The sequence below is a fragment of the Dromaius novaehollandiae genome, chromosome 1 (assembly GCF_036370855.1).
Source record: "Dromaius novaehollandiae isolate bDroNov1 chromosome 1, bDroNov1.hap1, whole genome shotgun sequence".
NCBI lineage: Eukaryota > Metazoa > Chordata > Aves > Casuariiformes > Dromaiidae > Dromaius > Dromaius novaehollandiae.
The window spans coordinates 78,003,279-78,026,639 of record NC_088098.1 but is presented as its reverse complement, the minus strand read 5'-3'; the positions used below and the strand labels follow the sequence as shown (position 1 = coordinate 78,026,639).

At 39.4% G+C, this 23,361-nt stretch overlaps 1 protein-coding gene across 7 annotated transcripts in view; it reads right to left on the bottom strand.

Moving 5' to 3' along the window:
• Positions 1 to 1,238: 1,238 nt before the first annotated feature.
• The window catches only part of FAR2 (fatty acyl-CoA reductase 2), a 151,041-nt gene continuing 128,918 nt past the window's right edge, over positions 1,239 to 23,361 (bottom strand). For 6 of the 7 annotated variants that reach the window (XM_026102402.2, XM_026102407.2, XM_026102408.2 and 3 more), the window contains 5 exons: positions 21,100 to 21,167; positions 14,532 to 14,703; positions 10,279 to 10,408; positions 8,043 to 8,170; positions 1,239 to 6,551 (listed from right to left, as the gene is read on the bottom strand). In XM_026102402.2, coding sequence (XP_025958187.1) covers positions 6,389 to 6,551; positions 8,043 to 8,170; positions 10,279 to 10,408; positions 14,532 to 14,703; positions 21,100 to 21,167 — 661 coding nt within the window. In that variant the 3' untranslated portion in view covers positions 1,239 to 6,388. The remainder of the gene's footprint in view (positions 6,552 to 8,042; positions 8,171 to 10,278; positions 10,409 to 14,531; positions 14,704 to 21,099; positions 21,168 to 23,361) is intronic. The other variant, XM_064517503.1, reaches the window with a different exon arrangement.

Genomic DNA, 23,361 nt, shown 5'->3' with positions numbered 1-23,361 from the left:
TCCCACTACTCCTGCAGAATAGTGGAAGAGGGACTGGAGTGGTGGCAGAGGCAAGAGCCGTAACTTATCCTGGGTATGCGAAAGTGGCTTCTCGCGGGGGGAACGGGACAAGCTCCAGTAGGCCAGCTAAGTGAGATCAATGTGGACAAGTGGTAGGTTGTGATGTGCGTATGTATTTGAAAACAGAACTGCTGCAGGAACTAAGGGAATGTACTGATTTCAGGCTATTCCAATGTAGGTAACTTGAAAAAATTACTAGGTTAAAGCTTTAGCGTTGAAATATACATGCTTTTTTTTCTCCTGAATATCTGATAGTGACCCAGAAGATTTGATACACTGACACACCTCCTGAACTCAGACCTTGAGACCGTAGCTTTGCTTTGGCAGTTGAAGATTTTTGACTACTGAAGTTCCCAATCAAGATTTTTTCATCAAAAAGAGTTTTTAGAACAGGAAAAGGTAAATGTTCTACCTGTAAAAAAAGCTCTTTCTAGTTAGTCTTGCTATTTGTCAAAGTGATCTCATTATCTAACTTACTGTGCTACTGCTTCTAAATGGCCTCAGAGACATTTCAAAGTACAGCGAAGTATGATATTTGTCACAGAGTCAGGATGTTTTTGGCAATCCTGAGAAGTGCTAGATTAAAAGCATACCCGATGACCTGAAGAAGTATTATGTGCGTTTCTTGGATACACATATTAAACATGATTTTTTTTTCTCTAGTTATGCAATACCATTCTTAAACTTCTCTTGCTGTATGGTAGAGTGTTGAAGTAAGAGCATATCATATTTCTTTGGACTTTAAAATCTCTCTATGCCAGAGGACCATTTTGTAGTTAACTTTACTCCAAATGTAAAATAAAGTCCATTACTTGTAAAACTAGGAATCTGGGGAAATGGATCTCAGATGCAAATGTTATGTTGTTCAGGAAATTAGCTCGGTTGTTACCAGTTTACCTTGGCTGAAGATCTGGCCCTATCCCTTTCAGTGGGACACTGATCAGAGATGCACTTTTCCTAGTGGTAGGTATCTAGATTAAAGCCTCACAGGCATTCTTGTTAAAAATAGCATTTTGCTTTCTTTCTTTGTCTGTGCAGCAAGTCTTTAGGGCCTTCAGTTCCGCACAGTCTGAAAGCCAGGCTGCATCACTGTAAAGATACAGCCTATGCACAACTGCAACGGCCAGCAAGAAACCACATTTTTTTTTAAGTTTAAGTAAACTGATGCAAAATAGCCATAGTTTTAAAATATTTTGTTTTATTAAATGTTTAAAATAACATAAACTTCATATTAACAATTTTATGGCTGAGGTTCTTATAATTTGTGACTTTACAATTTTATCAGATTTGAGAGCTCAAAAGATTACACCCTTAAATTAGAAACTTTGTAAGTAAGATTTATAACATTAAGTTGTTTCGTAGCTAACAAGAGTATAGAAATAGCAGATAGAACCATATAAACCTTGGACAGTGGGAGAATAGGTTATTTTACTGTAAAGTGGGGTCTGCCAAGATTATGTAGGAACAAGAAACTTTTCTTCAGATTAACATGAAACTTCTTATTAAAACAACTCAATTCACATTTTTTTAAAGCAATAGAGAAAAGTGGGAAAGTACATCTTTAGTTATTCCCCAAATACCTTTTTCTTTTTTTTTTTTAAATCATCTTTAGGTAAGTCTGTACCACCTTCTTACCAATGATTAGCACCGTGAAATGGGATATTCACCATTTAGCTTTTGGGGAAGGTATAGTATATTATTTACTCTACACTAGAATAAAGGGCCCAGTTGTAATAAAAGTTCATCTGTACTTTCTGCAATGCCGGAAGAGCAACAGCATGCTTTCAAACATGAAGCTGCAGCTTATTTACAAACCAAAGAGTGCCCCCCCACCCCTTTTCCCAGTTGCTTATTCATGATAATGATTTGATTATTTAATAGTACTACAGGTAGGTTTCCTTTGCATAGGAAACTAGGGTAGGTTTTATCGCTTCATCATAACTGAATTAGGACAGTGCATACCAAACAAGCACAGCCTGGCATTTCAGTACAATATCCACTATTTTTACCATCTTGGTATGTTATATGAGAAAATGTGTGCTGAAAGATGTGAATATACACACAGACATAACATATAAAACCATGTTTTCTTGGAAAATTAAAAATAATACATTTCTTGAAGAGGTGGGTAATATGCCGACAAGCTGTAATATATCAGTATGTCTGTTCCCCCCACCAAGGAAGAACTGGGTTCTTCCCAGCACTGAGAAAAGGTAAGTTCAGCACTGAGAAATTTTATTTTTACAACAGACTTGCTGGAGATAAACAGCCTTGTTTTTCAGTCAAATGGCAGTTTAAACTCAGAATAATTTTAGGGATTTGGGTTTTTTTGTATAGCTATTTAATAAAAAAGAGATTCTTCTTAATTGCAAGCTTGATGACTTATGCCCATCACTATTTGACAATGAAATGATATTCAGTGTTTCATTACTTTCACACGGCAGTTTATAGCTATAGCCTACAGACTAGTATATATGCATAGTATTAACAAAAACATTAGCACGCTGGTTTCAGCAGTGTTCCCATGTTATTTCTGTAGCAGCAATGCAGGCTTCTGACACCGTAAGCAGGTAGGTAAACCGCAAGTCCGTGGGGTACGATTACAGCTGATAACCCCATTGCACTGTCTTGTGGCAGATATTTTCTGCAGTGGCTGTGCAGAATGATTGCTAATATTGGTCTCCATGCTGCCTGCCGGAAGCTAGGGGACAGGCTGGAGAGGGGTGGGGGGACTTTTATTCATGCATTTTAATACAAGAAACCCAACTGATTGATAGCAAAATGCTGAAAGGGCTCTTCCTCTGTATGCTACCTCTGTAAAAAGCCTGAGTCCTGCTTCAACCATACAGGTATTAAAATCTAATTCTCTAGCCCTCAACTGTAATGAGTAATCTCTACTGCTGAGTTTTTCACATTAATATGTGGTTCCCAAATATTGGTCTCCACAGGACCTCTAATTTAACTTAATAATTGTATTTGGGTTTCAATTTGCCAAAAGGGTGTATGCATACATGAAAGAGAGGGAGCTGGAGCAAGGAAAAAGAAAAATAGCTGTCACTTGGCTTTTTTCTTTTAGATATGTTCCCCAAGGCTTGAGCTTTTTCAGAGCAAATGCAAATGCACTGAGGAACACATAGGAAAACTCCAAAGGTAAGTCACTGCTTGAGGTCAGAACAAGTTTTAAACCCAGTCCAGCTTGCTGTGATCGCAGTCAGGACTGACACCTAAATGCCATTGCCAGGTGTCAATCTCTGTATTGAGGTTTTTCTGAAATACTTTTGTGATTCAGACAATCACCTGAAAAATATCTGAAGCCACAAGAAAATGGTTAAAGATTCAAGTTCCACCACATTATGTCTGTGTTAAGGAAGGCTAGAGCTCGGGAGCCAGCTGCGGGCAATGTTGTGTGGGTTGTGAAAGTCTGCCAGGATAGCATGAACTGTCTGCAACAGCTATGCTTCTCACATCCCCAGCAACTCCTGCTGTTTTGCAGGGATGAGTAGTAGCTTTGCTACTTCTGTTACCTTCAGCAAAACGCTGAAGTGCTTTAAAACATGTCACCACAACCACCACTCTGAGTGAAACCCAAAGCATCTTTTTGCAGGTCTGGATACGCTCCGGATACAGTTCAGATCCTGAGCAAAGATACGTATCAGACTTGTTGGGACAACACAGCCTGTGCAAGTAATTATGCATGCCTATAGGCATATTTGCTGAACACACGGCATGATGAGGATTGGGGAGGGATGGCAGGAGACTTTACTCATAGCCCAACAGCAGTAGGTTTTGTCTGTGTACTTCAGCCAGATGTTGTAGGTGCTCTGCTGTCTGCAGTATTTGACTCTTCTGCAGAACTGTTTTTTTTGTCTGTCATGTGGACAACTGAAGAGTTATGATCCCCTTAGCTATTGCTTCTCTTTATACATAAGATAGGCACTTAAGAATTCTAGGATATCAGTTAGCATTCTTGCCTTTTTTTTTTTAGTTAAGTTTCTTTCAAAATAGTCTGCACTTTTATTTTTGTTTTTAACATTTCATGTGAGAAAAGACTGAAAACTGGTTGATAGTTGAATATTTACTTGAGCAAATACTTTCTAACGCAGAGGAATCCCTACAGAGCCCTGCCTCACTCTGACAAGGCTATGCAGTCTCCACATAGCCAAATTAGCCAGGCTTTCAAGTATAATGCAGCTGACATCCATGATATACACTGCTAAAGAAGCGTTGCACATGAAGTGTCCAGCCCCAGGTGACTGAACCAATAGCTCCCAAATTCACAGGCAGTGACACATTGCTAACATGCAATATACAGCATGCATACCTTTCTAGAGCTGGAAAACACTTGGCTCACAACTGGTACAGTGAAAGTATGTTTTCAAGTGAAGAGCTTAAAAACACTTGCATCTTTGTAAACCGGGTGCTTAACCTACCTGAGCATAGGCCTGAAGCAACATGTGGCAAGCACTGAGGCCTTTGTAGGCAATGGCAGAGCCCTGCCATTTTGGACAGTGTCCTTCTGGTCAGGTTCCGCTGCAAGCATCCTTTGGCAATTGCTTGAAACTAGACCTCTAGGGAATACATGGAGGAAATTAATTCCTTGTTCTTTTAAAAAGACTTTTGAACCAGCTTGGAGACCTAAGACGAAAATACACTGTCGTCATAACTTGTCTTCACTGCCAAAAACAGGTATAACTTTTAAAGAATGATAGCTTCGTAAGTGCTTTGCTATTCTCAGCACTGAAAAGAACCACTGTGTTAATTTTTGGGATGTACTTTTTCAGACAGCTAGAATGATGGAAGACTAGACAAGTTGGATGCTGCAGTTGTTTCAAAAAGTAGTTGTTTTAAAGTCTCATAATCTTAAAGTGCTTATTCCGTTTACTCAAAATAAAAAAAAATATTCCAGTATTAGATTTGACTTTGAAAATGTGATAGCAAAATAGATTTGTTGCTGTTGTGGTAGGGCCATCATTTCACCAGCTACTTTGAAGAAGGTTCTCTTTCTTTCTCTCCCCACAGGAATTCATACTTAGAAAAAACCTAAAACCTGCCATTCCGAAATCAGTGACATCTGTTACTAAGTCAAACAAACATCTCCTGTAGCTCTGGGCTTTAGTAGGATCCTTGAGGTCCTTTCTAAACTACAACAAAAGACAAAATGTTTTACCTTCATGGAGCATAATTGGTTTCAAACAGAAGTCAATGAAATCTTTCATATCCTCAACAAAAGCAAGTTCTGAACTCTTTAATTCCTACTGGCAGCAGTGGTAGCAGAATTGGCCTGATTGGATTCCCTCCGTACACTCCTTTATACTTGCTTGGCCAGTGCAAGTGATCAACTGCAGAGTGATTTAGCCGTAATGAAAGCTTGAAGGGCAGTAACAGGCTGCTTCTGAGCTATATGCAGAGAAATTTTCTACAGACAAATGGAGCGGGGAGAAAAAGGACCTATTCCTCAAATAAAGCTTCGGAATTTTTATTCAAACTTTTCAGAAGTCTTCTCTTCATCCTCAGAGTAAATACAGCATTTTTCAAGCTGAAAGAAAATGTTCCAAGCAAAAGTGATAAATGCAAGAATGGGGCTTTATAACAGAAATTAAACTGCAAGCTTAACCACAGAGAGAAAAATGCCTCTCCATAATAAAGCAGCTTGTGAGTGAGCACAGTTAACACAGGTACATGAATTCTATGCATGTCTTCAATTATGGCTGGGAAGTATCAGTCCTCAGTAGCAATCTAAGACAAAACCTGAAAAATGTTCAGTGTGTTCACTGGCCTATTACAAGTGATTTTGTTTTTTCTCTAAGTTTTGAAAAACAGACAATGTGAAATCATGATTTTCAGTAAGGTACCATTTCACTGAATGAGAATGAAGGAATAGTCTCTTTAGGAAGACCTCTCACAGGTTAATTTCCTCAACTGTTTCTTCTCTGATCACATCCCTTTCTTTCAAGTTTCTATGCCCTTAACTTTGCCTTGCTTAAGGAGGAAGATGGGATTGAGATAGCCTAGGCAGTGCATGGGAGGACAGTGGCTTTGGTTAATCCATACTCTTGCACATCTGACTCTGGATGAAAGATTCCAGCTTGACCTGCTCCTAAAGCTTCAGTTATGGCTTTAAAAATCAGCCTGGTCCTATGGAAGAAAGACCACCATGTATTAAAGCATTAGTTAAAATTAAAAAGGTGAACATATAACAGTGCACAATAAATGCAGGCTGCTGTTGGAGGGAGTTGATTTTCTGCTACTTTCAGGCCCAGATACCCACAGTTGCAGATTAGAGGAGATGGAGGTCCTTCTGGAAGAGGCTGGGTGCTGATGGACTGCTTCAGTGCCTGAGGGTGCTGGATGCCCTGAAGTAGGAAAGGAACTTATAGCAGAGGCTCACCACAAAGTACCAGATGTTTCGAGCCATCTGTGACCTTGCAATGAAAATGCGCCAGATGATTACTAGAAGGGTGGTGTTGAATGCATATCGGATGTTCCTCAGCCTGAGAAAGAGAGACGCATATTATGGAGGAAGAAAAAAACCCACCCCAAAACCGTACCACCTTATTTCATTTACTGCAGATAATTTTTTAAGAAATTCTTTTTACAAGTGGTCCTTGAGCTTTTTGCCATTCCTATTTTAGTGAAGACACTGAGCCTAGGACGTCTTCCTTCTGTCCCACAGTACCATCCTGCCAGGAATGGTGCTGATGTTATGCTGTAGTGAATAGTTAATAGGATAGGTTGAATATCTGTATTCCAAGTCTCTGTTGTTTTGTGTATTCTCCTTTCAGACCAGCATAGACACCGAGTTCATAGTGAGAAGTGATTTCTAAACGATGGACTAGGAAATGTCCTGCTCTGTTTGGGTATATTGGTTATTTTTGATTATGTAGGATCACTGACTGGCTGGAGGATTTTTGCTGGGGCTGATGAAAAAGCTTTCCTGTTGGGTGAAACCTCAGCTATAGTGTTGCGTTACTGAATAATCATCAGTGGCCTTCATTTTTGCGGTGCTGTAGGGTATTTTTTTGCGGTGCTGTAGGGTATTTTTTTTTTTTTTAACCATGGATTTAAATTGAATTACTGAGTCTTTGACCTGCTAGTCGTCTTTGTTTCTACAGTTCTCTGTAACCCTTACTTACCCAATGTCTGACCAATGGTTTCATACCTAATAAGCCCAAGAATGGTTTGATTCTTGTAAGAGTCCTTTATTTAGTTTGTAAACTCTAACACTAACATTATCCTACCTACTTGGGCTTATGGGGCCATTGTTACAGAGGGTCTTATAAATCTTTTTTAAAATGATTAGGAACTTGTTTAGGATTCCTTCCTTTGGCAACTACTTTTATTTGTCTAGTATTTACAGTGCACAGCTATGGTTTTCTTAAAAGAAACTCTCAGGCTAATTCTGCACAAGAGTTTCTCTTTCTCCTCTTGCCTGCACTTCTCAGGAAGAGGGTTGGAGAAGACACGAAAAGCACAGTATTTAATTGAACTGGAGAGGGACTATCTCATTTTGCCCATCTGCATATCCACCCCTTCCAAATGATTAGAAACTTCAACTTTAAAATGAAATTTAAAATAACATGCATGCTTAAAGTTTTTACGCAATCCCTTTGAATTGCTAAAAGCTTTTAGGAGCTTCATAAATTCTAAATCTGACTTTCATTTTTCTATTGTAATTCTGAATGAGCTGGAAATTCTGCATTTGTGGACTCCTCTTATGCATTGTAACTTCATTATTTGGACATTTTCTGTAAAGACAAAATATCTAGCCTCTGATTGTTAAGTTTATTGTTAGTCTTGGTTTCTCACAGGATGGAAAAATTAAATACTGGACCAAGCACCTTCTGCCATAAGAAAGAAGCTGTGCTGTGTTTATCTTGCATATTATTCAGCAATAACTTGTTGCAATATAAACAGAATAATTTTTCTCAAGAGCCATTCAAAGTAGCCAGAAACTGTGATCCTTGTCACTAGGTACGACTTACTTTCTTAAATGTTGCTTTGCTGCTGGAATCCCAGACATGTCTTCATTTAGCAAGTACTTCTTAGCACCTAGGCAGTAGCTTTCAATGTACTCTGACCAATGCAGCTGGCGAACATCAAAGTTGTACAACTGGGATTTAAAGACAAAGAGCAGTGTTTAAATACCAGAATTCAAAACAAGTACACTTTAAGCATCAATTATTCATTGTCCTCTGCTCCTGATAAGGCCCTCTCTGCTAAGTTTTTAAAGCCACCAAGTTTCAAAGAAGAGATGGGCACTAACAAACTGTACTTCAAATCTGTGAATTAATGTTCATCCCTGTCTTACCTAATTGGCAATTTGGGCAAAACAAGTAGAAATGTGGTGCTAGCTTGAGGAAACAAAGATAATTGTTTCTTTCAGGTGGCCACTTGTATATAAATATATGTATATATATATATACATATATATGCATTTATAAAGCATGGAAGAAAAATAGCATTCCACTAATGCAAGCTGATTCATCTGAAAGCCTTCTTGCAGTTTTTTTGATGTGTCATTAGAATTATGTTTTGAGTGTAAACAAATGAACTGGACATTTAATCAACAGGTACCTTTGCATCAGTTATTACTTTGTGCTGTGCTGCATTCTCTCTCAGTATCTAGACCGGTAGAAATCCAAGGAATGGCTTACTCTTTTGTTTGGCTTTGAGAAATCTCATTGCAGAGCTAATGACACCAGTTAGTTTCAAATGCTGATATTGGAAAAATTGTTAGCAATGCTCTTAGGTGGTTATCTATTAGAGCAAAGAAACGACTTGATTTGTAAAGAGAAGGTGGTTTTGTAGAGAAGTGGTTTTTTTTTAATGAATGAATGAAGTGAACAACATTTTTTATTTACAAGGGCTTAAAAGGGAAGATACCTGGAAAATATCTTCCTTTCAATGCAGCCCATTTGGTTTGGTGCAAGAGTTTCGGTATCAGAATGGCAACAACTGAGCAGAGAGGGGTTGCCTAACTGTGCCAAGCACAGGTTAGCTACCATGCAGATCCTGGTGTGTCTGTCAGATATGTATAGACATCTGTGCTGCCCATACACTATTTTGTTTGAGTACGGCTTGCAATGTAGCAGTAGCAGCATAGGATTCAGTGCATATCACAAAATTCTCCTACTCGTTGTGTTCCCTCAGTCATTCAGTTACAGTCCTATTGTTAAGAAGAAGTATTTCAAACCTATAAAGAGTACAGCAGAGCTTGACATCCTGCAAAATAACTGCTCTCAGGAGACTTGAATCAAACAAGAGCTTTTTTGTATTGCTCAGGATAAGACACTGTGTTAACTAAGCTTCTTGAGACAGTGCCTTTTAAAATCAACATAGATGAAAATGCCAAAATCTTTCACGTGAATTCCATCCAGGTCACCCACCAAAAGCCAGGGACTGCCAGAAGAGAGGAAGGAGAAAGTGGTGTTGTAAAGGAGCTCTCTAGTTTTCCAAAAGCAAGACACACAGAAAACTAGGGTAGGAAGATTTTTGGGAATGCTATACAGCTTCAGTGACTAACTGATTACAACAAAACTACCTTTAGCATAGATCCTTGCATTACTGTTGATATTCTCTTTCTGGGGTCCCTGTAAAGGACATTAGTTAACATAGTCTTATCTTCCCATGAAGGAGGATGCCTGAGATTTTCAGGGCCTGGAGCTGTGACATGAAGACTGGAACTGACCATTTCTTCTTAGAAAGAAAAAAGTGTGCCCATCCAGAAGAGAATGTCCCTAGATTTCCTACGCCATTGGGTATTCCAGTCTATGTAGCCAACCATGCGGGAGGTATTACACCAGCACTGCATATGATGCCTTTAGCTTCCCCAACACAAAGGTCGCAGTACAGTTGGGTCGTAGAGAATATAAAGTGATGCTCCCTTCATACAATCTATTTGATCTGTGGAAACAAATCTAGATTGTTTATAGGCCAAATAGAAACCTGAGAATTAAAGATAGAGAGCTGCCACATTAGCTGGAAAGACTTCAGTTACTGATTCATCTGTTTCTGCAATACATCTCAGGAGAAAACATCTTCCTATAATAGATTGTTCCTGATTTGTTATTTAATAAAACAAAGGGGGGATGCATTATTTCTGTCTAAGGTTAATTCCAGTCATCTAGGCAGGTGTCATTTGAAGGCTCAACCGTACACCAAAACTGCTGCAGATGAACAGAACTGCAGTTTAGCAATCCATATACAAGGTATGCTTACCTTTTTGTCCTCTGGGTTAAGATGACTCATTAACATATTCATATTATCTGAAGACCAGTCCCAGGACTGGGTGGAGAAATACTGCAGGAGCATCATAGACTTGTGCAGTCGATTGATAATCTTCATCATTCTGAAACAGAGTAGGATTGTCAGCAATGGATAGGAAACTTGACCTTTGCAAAAACTAGAGTTTTGATCCATAAGTGTTTCACCAGTCCAGGTGAATAAGAGTTGTGATTCCAGCAAAGCACTTCACTGGTGCTCACCAGGCTGAGAACTTGCTCAGCAAGGATCTAACGCCACCAGCTGAGGTCCTTGATCCTACAGCCTTTATTGTTGGCTTCAACATGGGTGCAAAAGTGCACCTCCCAGGGCAGGATGAAAGCCTAATTTGCTAGCATGAACTAAACAAGGGTGAGAGGCCAACAACATACCTACACCATGTGGTACTGTGAAGGGAAGAGCCCATATGATCTGCACAGCAGACTGCAAACTCACAAAGATGTATTGCTTGCCTCATGGAGTGGATACATCTCCTTCTACTGCACAAATGCACTTCTGTTCTCAAAGCTGAGTTGACTGCCACAGTGAGGCTCTGATTTTGGATTTAGTTTGTACTGAGCCAGCTCCAATTCAGAGGCTGCTGCATCTGCAGCATGGACAAGCCATGAAATCCATTGCTCAACTTCAGTTTTCAGAAAATGGCATGTTTTTTGTGGCTTTGGGCTTCTTTGAACTGTATATAACAAAAATTCTTTTTTTCCTTAAGGGCCAGTCCTCTCCTTGTGTAGTGTCAGTTTGGAGGAAGGGTTTGACAGAATGTATGTCTAGTGAGGGATTCCAGATGACCTTGAAAACTGTCCAGTCCATAGACATTTATTTTTGGAACTGTATGAACATCTCCCTAGAGTGTGAGTGGCCTGATAAAGAGGAATGCTATTTCAGGGGTACAGCTGCTAAACAAGGACTTTGGAAATATAGGTTCAAGTCTCTCATTTGTCTTGGGCTTTTACATAACGCATTTTTATATGAAAGAGGATGACAGTATTGCTGTCCTATCTCACAGGATTATTTTACAGCTATCCCAATGGTTATGAGTACAAAAGGCCTCTTTTGCACAAAACGATGTGCAGTGCTTGGTCAATTTTGAGGATATGCCATGTTCTCTCAGAATGGATAAGGGCAAGAGAAAGCATTAAAAGGATGATTTTCTGTGGAATACAGAGTTGTTTTCATGAGAAATTTTGAGCTGCCCAGAGGGTAGCAAAGTCACTTGACAAATAAAAGAAGGCAGTCTGCAGAAGAATGGTGCCAGGCTGGCCTTGCTCGGCACAGATGCAACTGCCACTACAATAAGCAGTAAGAACAGCAGAAAAAGACACAATGAGTACATCAACTCCGAGGAGAACCGTGCAGCTTACTCAAAGTGAATTTAAAGTGCATTAAAACCTTACACAGACACTCCTACTCAGAATTAAAGCAGCCTTCATTTTAGAAATAAAGTAAACCATCAGATTAAGGGTATTTTCATTCTGAATAATTATGTGTACATAGACTGAATGCAGTTTAACTAAACTGCTTAAAAATTACTTCAGATTAATCTTCCTGGTTGTCTCCAAGTAGATAAGAACTATGGGGCAATGCTTTGAGAATATTTTAATACCTTTTAAGAATTTGGGAAACAAAGTAGATGATTAGTTTGCACAGATTTGAAGTTGCCCCTCAAACTCGCTCCTAAAAAGTATTCACTATCTTTAGAGTGTTTAGGGATAATGGAATCTGTCAGAAACAACGATAACAAACATGTGTCCACATCTTTTGTTTTTAAAATGAGCTGTCACACTGGGAAACAAAAATCCCATCCACATGACCTCTTGGCAATCTGGGCAAAATGAGCTGTGCCTGTACCGGTCAGTGTAGACCTACCAAAAGCAACATATCTGAATGGATGAAAGTAGGGGTCAAAGACAGAAACAAAGGCATTTAAAGAGGTATGTTTGAAAACTGTAGTTCATGCTAACCGGTAGAGCCCAAATGTCATCACCAAGTTAAAATTAGTAACTAATTGGGATTCAAAACTGATGCACTGAAAAACATCACTGAACAGCACTGAAAAATGCTTCTCTGTAGCCTTTCAGAGGCTATGGCAAAGGTTTCTTACAGAGTATCTCATTCTCCATTTTGGATGAACTGAGAGGGAAAAAAAACCCCCCAAAACAAGCATTAGCTCTCACTGACAGCCTTAGTATTTATACTTCAGAAATGCATCTTGTCTTCTTGAAAGCTATTTACAGCAATGATTTCCTTATTTGCTCCCACACTGAGCCTTGCATGAGCAGATTCTCAGGTGTGACAGATTGCCCTGAAAGACTACTAATGACATTATTTTCTAAGCCATGGATAAGGATGTAGCAACAACTGGAAGCCATTTAAGGCAGTTTTGCTAGGCATCTGGCAATTTATGTGAAAAGAGCTAATGCTTAAAGTAACATTCCTAGGAAAGGAGTTATACACAAGTCTAAAGCTGATGAAAATGACCCTTGTACCTGCCCTTTCCCACTGCTAGCCATAAGGTGTTGCATGTGATACAGCATAGCTACACGAGGAACTACAACTGAGTTCCTCCCAAGTACCTTGCAATTCAAATTAGTGAAGGTCATAGGCTGTCCTGAATAAACAGCAGACTTGCAAAACCACAACCAGTTGCCAGATAACATATCCTGTACGGTAACGCACTTCCTTACAATGAGTTGACTAAGGCTACAGTAGAGAACTGAGGCCTAAGCCTTGTTTGTGGCAAAGAAGTTCCTTCTTACTGCTTGTAAATCTGGCATATGGTCATGGAGACAGTTCAGGAAACTGCTATAAGGATAGTTTATACTTCAATAGATGGGAGTGACAAGTGGGATGAAAGTTAAGCCTAGATGCTTGTTTAAAGTAGAGTGAAAAATTAAAGGTGAACATTTAAAGCAGGTTCAGTGACACATTCGCCCTTTTTTAATCTGAATGTGGTTTGCTACCCTTAGAGCATAAAGACATGATATTTAGGTAGCTGTGAAAAAAGAAAGAATGAACCGCTACCATGCCTGTTTTCTACCAAATTGCAGCAGTATCTGGATAAGCTGTAGTAGCTCTGTAAGAAGAAAGGGGAATTACAAAAAAAGACTTGGAGAACTCCCAAACTTGTTGTTTTAGCCCTGTTTGCTTGGGTCACAAATCTGAAAGTTCAGAAGAAATCTTTCTCAACATGAGTTCATGCTGAGCTCTACTTGAAATTCAAGGATAGTACTATGGACAATGTCCATTGGCTACCAATGATGATCACCTTCATGAAAAGAAATGTCAGTTGTAACAGTAATGCTTAGTACTTACTATTACCTGTTTCAGTTTTGGTGAAGCCAGCTTTCTAACTAGCAGAGCAGTGGACACAGAGCACAGCACTGACATACTCTTCTACTGTGCAATAAATTCTCCTCTGTGGTTGCAAGGAATAAGGACAGAAGTTGGCCAAGTCAATTATTTACAAAAGGATTCTGTCCACATAGGACACACATGCCTGTGTTTACTCTAGCCATGACACTGCCAAGGCTCAAATACCAATTGTAATGGTAAATTGTCCTTGTAAATAGAATTCAGAGTTTATTCATACTTGGAAGCAATCATTATGTCTTTCTGGATTTCAGAGCTTTGAGCCAGTGCTAGCAACTACTAATTTTGCATCTGATTTACAAGAAAAAAATTAGTTGTGATGTTCTAAACCTTGCCAGTCTCAAGGCTTTATACAGCCTGAGTTTGTACTCATGACAGATTGAAGCATTCACATAAGAATATTTTAACAATTGAAATCTTGCAGTACAGAGAATAACAGGACAGTGCTTATATATAAGCAATGAGGATGAAATAGCAGCTGCTTTACTATCCAGACATTAACTTCATTATTCCTTTGGAGGAACTTTTACAGGAGGACCAAAGAGAGCAGCTCTGACCTAATATTCCTCTTCTGCTTGCTTGGGAACCTCCAGAGTTTGTAAAGCTGAATTTACAATGTGTGCTGTTCCCTGAATAATGGAAAGGGTGGGAATCCTGGGCTATGCTTAGCTACAACCATGCAGTTAAAAAAAAAAAAAAGGACTGGAGGAAGGGAGAAGATTAGGGCCTCCAAGCTGATGCAGCCAGTTTTCAGATCCTGTTAGAGATTTCCTCTCTATAGCATTAGTAATTATGGAAATGGTTGAAGGCATGCCATTTCTTACCTGGGCTTTCTTCCTGTCAGCCTCATGTACAAGTCGTAGAGTATGGCTGGAGCTTTATGACTGACAGTTATCCAGTACTGATTTATCAGGTAGTTTGATGTCAAGTGAGCGTTGGGTGTTCTGAAGGCCTGCTCAAGTGGGTTCCTTTTGAATGTGGACATCACATACTGCTCTGTAAGAGAATAGGCATTTTGCTTAAAATCAGAAACTTAATTTGAGTAAGGTTGGGCACAAACATAACAAGAGGCCTCAGTAAAGCCCAAGTTACTGTGCTTAATATGTTTAACTTACAGTTCTGGGGACCATACAATCAGCAGGTTAGACAACATGATTCCATGGTTGCTTCTGGTATTAAAATTGATTACTCCACCTATTACTTATTTGAAACACATTCTGAATTTAGACTTAATACCAGCAGGCATAAACTTCAAAGTCAAAACACCATAATATAATGGGGGAAAATCACACAGTTGTAGCATGAAACACTCCAGACCAAGGAACTGCAGTTCTACTTTGGCTTGCAGCAGATCTAGAAGACGACGATGCGTGTTAACATAGTTTCAGATTATACTCAGATCACTCAAAGCAAACTTTTACCTGTTAGCATAAAGCAAAGATGACATTTCTAATCAGATTTCCAAAAGGGCAAGTGCCAATATTATTCTGAGTCAAGAACAGGCTACTTACATGCATAGTGTGCTGCTTCTAGAAAGGCATCATTATATCCTTTCAACCCAAATCTGGTTTATACCACCAAATACCTCAGCCTGTTTTTTACATGAGCTCTGGATGCAGTGAAGCAGCAGCTTCTATTGCATTCTTAACCTGAAATCTCCAGATGGGATGACAATCATTTCATTCACTTTTTGTTAAGGCACAAAATATTCTGGTTTTGAGCTCCTGCAACATGACAGTGCTGCAGAAGTGGCATCTACATGTGACTATGTGGGGTTATGTGCATATTGGAAAGACTTAAGAGAACTGCAGTAGCTGAATATAAGACTCTCATCTTAGGGACTAATAAACAGATGATGCTCCTGCTGCTGAGCACCAATAAGCTAAACAAAGAAGAGGAATATGTAGGCTTTTTTACTTTTTTAAAAATTGAGCCGTTAGCCTTCAAATAAATTTGAGAGTTACAGCATCAATCTGTGCTCATGCTGCAGTTTACCCTCTAAGCTTATGTTACAAATAGAAAATCAGAAGAGAATTTGCAAGTCACAAGAAACATCCAGATCATCCTTAGACAAGCAGATTTCAACTGCAATATTCAGACGGTCCTCTCATATGTCCATGGCTGGTTCATTGCTGCAGCTGAAGTATTGATTTTTGCTTTACTCCTTCTAAGCATAAGTAATGGCAACTGCAGGAGGCTTGTTAGACACTTCTTCATGGCTGAGTTTAGACAAAAAGGCTTTTAAAAATAGTACAATTTAATTTTAGTGCAAGGTCATTGTTTGTTTTTGTGTTTGGTGTGCTGCAAGTTTAATGGCTAAAGACCAGTCCTCCTGAAACTCATTGTGCATCTGAATGGCTAGAGCTGGCATCCCTTCTGTTTTACTTAGCCACACTGCAAGAACGTGGTTATCTTGTGGACTGCGGTGTGGAAATGTTTTCCTCTGCAGCATGTTCATTGACATAAATGAAAGATGAAGTGTCTAAACAGTTGCTATATAATCAGATAGAAATTGAATTTACTAACGGAATAATTTCCTTATTTCCAAGCACGTTCACAGAATGTAGCAATATATGCAGAACATACCCTGGGCAGGTAGTTCACAGAATTCACAATGTTTAGACGTAAGCCCCAGAGGTGTCTGCCTCAGGCACAGGCAGGCCTGACTCTGCAGCAGCGGGAAACACTCAGACACACACCTGCTGCTGTGACTACTGGAAAATGAGGACCCCCCAAGGGGCGGCAGGCCCCACAGCATTGGGGAGCAGGCTGGCGATTGCCTCTGGAGAAGTGTTAGCCGAACCAGATGAGCCTTTCAGGGATACTGTGAGCATCAGTGAGAAGGAGCTTTGCTGAAATGAGCTCCCTGAGAACAGGAGTCTGCAGGGAGAGCATTCGCTGCGGTGCACTGTAGCAAGCAGCTGTGCTGCCAACATGGGACGAGGGATCCAGCTCAGGGTACTGATAAATATGTCAACAGCTTTGCCAGCTGAGGAGGAGTTACTCTCCCCAGTAGCAGATTTACCACCCTGATTACCACCTGTCTCAGCTATGCTGGCAGAGCTGCACATATGTGCACTCCCTAATCCTCTTCTGTCAAAATGACAAGGATTATTAGCAAAGACCTCCTATTTAAATTTTCCCATGTCATTTTGCCTGGCTGGTAGTGCTGACTGGAGTGGTTTTACTGAAGATCTGAAAAGGTGATAACTTCTGGCAGGGGAGCGGTGTTAAGCAGCTTGGGATGGGCTATTAGAAAGGAACCTGTTGGCCTGGCCCAGCTCTTGGAAGAATTGGTGTCTGTCTAAAGAGTGAATGAGGTTTCCTTCCCTCTGCATTAGCAGCACAGACATTTACTGTAATTACAATTTGATAAAGCTCTAAATGGCTATGGCTTGCTCAAGGATACTGAAGGATAGTTTAAAGACTGTGGAGAAACAGGAGCATCTGAGAGCCTCCCTTGGCATCTAGTACCTTTGGAGGAAAGAAGAAAATAGCACAAATGGGGATAAATCAACCTCGCCTGAGTTCTGCTCCCATTTCTGAGAGCAGCAGCAAGTTGTTGTGTAGAGATGCTACAATATAAGGGCACTGGGCACAGGTGCCAGGGCTTACTGGATTTGTGAAGAGATCAATCAGCTCACACTTCAGAGAGGGCTGGATATATGTGCCCTTCCAAATATCTCATGGATCAGAAGAGCAATCCGATGGGCTGTGTTTCTTCTCTCCCTGAAGTAGTTTCTCCAAGAGACACTTTAAATCCCAGTTAATGTACAAACAGTCATCTGCTTATCAATATTTACCTAGCTTTATTTGGTCTTTTCATTTCCTGATGGGAGTCTACCAGTTTTACTAGGAACCATTGATATTTTGGAATTGTGATACTGTTTTGATATTGTCTACAGCAAGCATTTAAGGCTCTGTCTCAGTTTATTCAAAACCAAATACTAATACACTTCAAATCTAGTTTTCAGCTCTAAACTGGTTAAAAAGGTTTCAGTTTGGAAACATGTTAAAGAGACTACTGCCTTCTTATTTTTGGCATCTTTGGCCATGACAACAAGAAAGAACTAAGCCATGTTCCCACCGGACAATGCAGCTGTTGTCATTTCAGATCAGCAGCTGTACACAGAAATCACACGAAGCAGCAGCACCTTTCTTGTGTTAGGTACTTGAGTCTTGTAGCAAAGCAGATGCCATACCATTCTGTGAGATCCCTCGTGGGGTGAAAAGCACACGTATTAAGGGCAGCTGAGATATCTGCTGAGCACTCGAGAAAGTTCTGCATGTCACGAATGAAAGCTATGCTGTTTGAAAACACTCTTAAGAGGGCAGTGAGACCAACCCAAAAATCTTACAGAAAGGAAATTAGGAAGATGTCAATTTACCATAACTTGGAACAGTTAATGCTATGGGTGTTTTCTTGTTGAAACTTCCTTGCCTGCCATGCACAGACCCACCACAATTGCACCATTTCCTAATTTCTGGGAAGTGCTCAACCTCACAAGCTTAATAATACTCTTTTAAACTATAAGAGCTTGTGTTTCAGCCAGAAAGAAAGAATCAAACAGGTGAGGCAGGAGAAGAACCCTGAACGAGAAACACATCACCTCTAGGAGTTACTTAAATGACTTAGCTGATGGTCGTTCCCCTCCTGCCACCGCGCAAAAAACCAGCAGCAAATTCTGGAACGCAATGGCAAATTTCACAGGGTGAGAATTAGACACCAATCTCTCCGACCATCAAGGATAAATGAAAATTAAACTTTCATGCACTGAACACCATTTTAAAGCCTGCTTTAAGAAATAATTCTGACCAGAAATTGCAAAAGATACTTCACATATGACTAGTAAGACTTACATTGCAGCAAAGCAGAATACAGAATACTTCTTCAGATTAATACTCAGTTATCTGGTCACATTTTTGTAATAGGGGGGGAAATAACAGTAGGAATAGAAGACGATATAAAAATAAATTCCAAGATGCCACATTATTTGTAAAAGAAATAATTCAAGTTTCTTCTAACATTTGAGGTTTGTCTATATTTGGAAATCTGTAGAACAAGCTGGTCTGCAATACATCTTCCAGCATAAGCCTTTATTTGGACATTTATATTTTCAAATAAATCTCTTCTAGATCTCTTTCTTCTCCCTCCTTCCAATCCAATCACCCTTGTATTCAAAATGTCCCACTGAAGAATCTCTATTCTTTTGTCATAGCAGTTCCTGATCTAAGTATTTTTAACCTGGTAGTCCAGGCATTCCCCTGGGCAAGCTCCATGTTTAATTTGCATTGAAGTGCTCAGTCATTCCAGGTGACTCTCATTCCCCACCCTTGTTTCTTACCAGCTTCCAGTCTTACTCCCATCACCCTCAGCTCTGCTGACCAGCTATAGATCCAGTGCCAGCTTGGTCTCCCCAGATATTTAGAATAAATTCTCTCTGTAGATCTTTTGTGCTGCATAGGTTTGAATCAGATAGCTTCTTTCATGCTGGGAGAAATAAAAATTCTGATGGATGGGCAATGTAATAAGGATGAGTTGAGAAAGTCTCTCATATATAGGAGATTTTAGAATTATGTGTATTTACCAAAAATGAATTCATAAGAGACTGTTTTGAGAATTCCAATTTCATTCAAACGTCTTTATGTCATCATAACATCCTAATGTGATAAAGATTTCCTAGACTCATTTCTTAAACCATGCAATGTCTTAAAGGGCAAAGTTTTGCTCTTAGATACTCTGTCCTAATTCTGGTTCACAAAACTACAGCTAACATCCCTCTGCAGCCTGCTGATCTCAGGAAAACCGTGGGTACAACACATGGTGGAAAGAACTCCAGGGTCAGTTAAGGAGAAAATTTTGCCTTCAGGCCAATTACAAAGCTGAACTGCTCATGCATTGAGCTTGCCATGTTTATTAAGATACAACTAGATCGGGCTGAACTACAGACAAGGCAAGCTTCTACTGCACTCAGAGGATTTCATTGCTAAATTCACAGTTATGAGCAGAGTAACAATAAGATCAACTACCATACATTGATACATTGGCATTTTCATCAGTAAAATTACACTGAACATGAACTAGAAAAGCAAAGCTCAAGTGGTCCTGTTATGGTGGCTGTAGCCTCAAGTAGCAGCCTGTGGACAGATCTATATTTACCCCTGTGAAAAAGCCATGGAAGATCTGACTTGTACAAGTTGTGGCTACATTTTCTGACAATTAATCTATAAAACCTTGCCTCTTTTCTCAGGCTGTGTCAAACCACAACATTAGATTTTGCATAAGAAATATTTCAGGAAGCTGATTTGATTTTCTTACAGCTCAGCCAATTGTTGAAGACTTTTCCTTCCTAGATCACTCCATCAAATCTCACGGTAGGATATTAGGAGGACTTTCAGACTAGCCTTATTCTGAAAATGCAATTATGAACTGATTCTGTGCTGACTTATAATTTGCTGGGTACACAATGCAAAGGTAAATGCAAAGCAAAGGCTGAGAGGTGAAATAGCACTGTAGTGATTTGCTAACATCCTCTATTTAAAGTGCAAAAGTGTGAATGATCATATAACACAGAAAACAAACCAGGTCCCCTGTGTCTATCCTTCAATGCACTGACAGTTTGTAGTATTTCACAGTATACAGCTGAGCCAAATTCTGCTGCTTGGCTTCAGTGGCAGCTTTTCACTGTAAGGGTATCAGGATTTGTCTCTCTTTAGCCTCTACCTCAGAAGCACATCAGTTTTGAATCACGAAGACAGCCACGAAAATCACTGCAATTTCTCCACTGAGAAAATTGATGATCAAAAGGCAAAGTGTTCTTGAAGCAAATCTGTCATTTCTAGATTTGCCTTCCCTGGTTTTCACAACCTATTTCTATTTAAGATCTTCTGCACAGAAAGAGAAGGAAAGTCTGCTACATTCTCCCTTAAAACACAAGTTTCCAGTGTTCTGAAAATTAGAGCTTCCTTTATAAGAATAGAAGATTCACTGTAAGGGTTCTCCAAGTGATTTCAAACCAGGATAAAAAACAACAGCCAAACTGCAGAAAAGAAAAATATCCAGCCACGGCTATGTAGAGTATCTTCTTACAGATATAAGAGTCTGGTTCTCTATTGCTTTTTCCACCACAGTAAAACCTCAGTTCAGCAAAGCATGTATTTTGCTGTGTTGTTATGTGATTATTGCCCCCAATGAAAACCAAGTAAGTGCTTTCCTCAATGAATGTCCAGAGCCAAGATCTTTTGCTCACAGGGCCTGCACTGACTGCAATTGGGACTTCCCATACGCCATGTAAACGGCAGATGCTGAATATCACCTATATATACAGGGAGCACCTTTCCAAAGCCTAGTCGAGCAATGCTACTATGCTCTAGTTTTAAATTAGACCTTACCCATTTCTCCCCAGAAGAAAGGGTTGATTCCACCTGTTGTACAATTGTACACCAACATGTTTTTTGGTCTGGAAAAAAGAAAGAAGTATTTTTTTTTAATATGGGAAGAAAAACACCCAAAGCTTTAATAATGGATCATGAAAGCTAACAGCCCAAGAAACAATAACATCAGCTCATAAAAAAACTGCATGGGTTCATTTTTCATAAATATGAAAATACAGTACAAAACGTGAAGTTCAAATAAAATTCAGTCAGATTCTGGAGAGTGCATGAAGTTAATAAAGACAGCTGAGGCTTGAGATGAATTATCTATATATCATTTATCAAAAATTATAAAAGTAAGGAAAGTGTGCATACTGACAAGTTTCTGAGTATCTTTTGGTGTACTGTAAATAACTGGCCCAAGCCAATCTCAGGGATATACTATATATTTTACAATCATTCACTCAACAAATACCATTTTTGCTAATTTTAACTCCATTTGTCAGAAGGGTGATTAGGAATCAATCCATTTCAACAAAATTCTCTTTTTAATACCACATAAAGCTTGGTTGCTATTTGGGCCTGGAACTAAACATAGATCATACTAATTTTGTTTCTTCCTTTGATGCAAGACATGAATTAGTAAAACAACTTTTTCTATCTAAACTTGTCTTGCAAAGAGTGCAAGTGATGGCATCGGTGGACCTTTTTTTTACTCTGCATTAGCAGTTGGAGACAAAAATCCTAAAAGAGGTAAAAGGTGGCCTTGAAGAGGGTATAGCAGCTTGGCTGGAGGATACAGCCTCTTAGTGTTTCTAGACTACCTGGGGTGCTCAGAGCCTTTCTTCACGGGATGAAGCTGAGTAGAGGGAACCTTTCTTTTCAAAACTACGGTGACTGAAGATACAGGGAGACAGAACCTCCCAAATCAGTAGATTTTGCATAGTAATACTTGACTACTGCATTTGGATAATGCACAGTGTTGACAGTGGGTTTTTTTTTTTTTTGATAATGCTTTGAAATCATGGTATTCTACTGTGAATTATTATTAATTGTACATCCTTATCAGAATTCTAGGGAAGATTAAGACTAAAAGACATGAATGAAGCTCTGAAACTGTGATCTTCTGTAACTTTAAATCATTGAGTAGAATCCTGATAAAGCGTTAAACATGAAAATGCATAGTAGTGCTTACCGTGGGAAACTTTGCATTGTGAAAGTCAATATGGCAAGTCACCAAGGAGCAGATCCATAATATGGGGCCATAAAGAAAACTCACACAGTGTCAAGCCATGCACAAAGCCTGATGCAAAGTGCACCAAAGTGAAGTGAAAGCAGAGACTTTCACCTACTTCAGTGGGTCAGGCCCATTAAACTTCAATAAACAGGATTTCTGCATTTTCCCAGCTTCCAATAAAGAGTATGTATCTGCTGATTTTTTTCCACTCTCCAGGTAAGTCAGTGATCTTGCAATACTGGTAGAGCTTCTACAATATTTAATGAAGTTTGCATTTCTCTGGTAAGGTTTAGAATCTAATTTTCCTCAATAAGTCACCTGCCCTGAAGGATACTGACCTTCTAATTAGACAATTAAAAAAAATTACACCCATACACACTGTTCTTCAAGAGAGAATTTAAGCCTGAAACTCTCAGAGAAATGTAATTTGCAGAAGGCTCAGGCCCTTGTTTTTTTGTATAGAGATTACTAACCTTGGGGTTTTGCACAGCTAGATGGAGCTTTAAATAAAGTTCTGTAGTTGCTCCTTCAACCTAATAATTATTTGTATGGAAACTAGATTAAAAACCTTAAATCTTCTGCCAAAAATGTTACAAAAAACGGCAATTCTCCTACCATAGCTGGAGCCAGCAAGTCTACCTATGGTGCTGACTACTGTCTGTTATGTGCTTTTCTCCTTTTCCATCTTTTTAGGACAGACTGTAGCCTTCTTATGCTGGGGACTCTACTGGGGGGACTCTACTGGGGTGCAGAGGTCAGGGGAGAGGCTGTATTTATTTTTCCCAGAAGAATAAGTCTGCACTGCTTTGTCTGTTGCTAATGAAGAAGGGAAGAAACTATGAGAAAAATAATTCTGAAGAGCTGGTGATCTGCCTTTTAAGTTTCTTTTAGTATCGCTGTGTTTAGGTTACTGCGTACAGCTTTTCTCCATCCTCAGCTCAGAGGGCATTGTCTGTCTTCCAGATTAAAATATTTCTGTCTTTTATTTACCTTGTATTGATTTCTCAGGGTTACATAAACCTCTGGAATAATTAAAGTAGCTT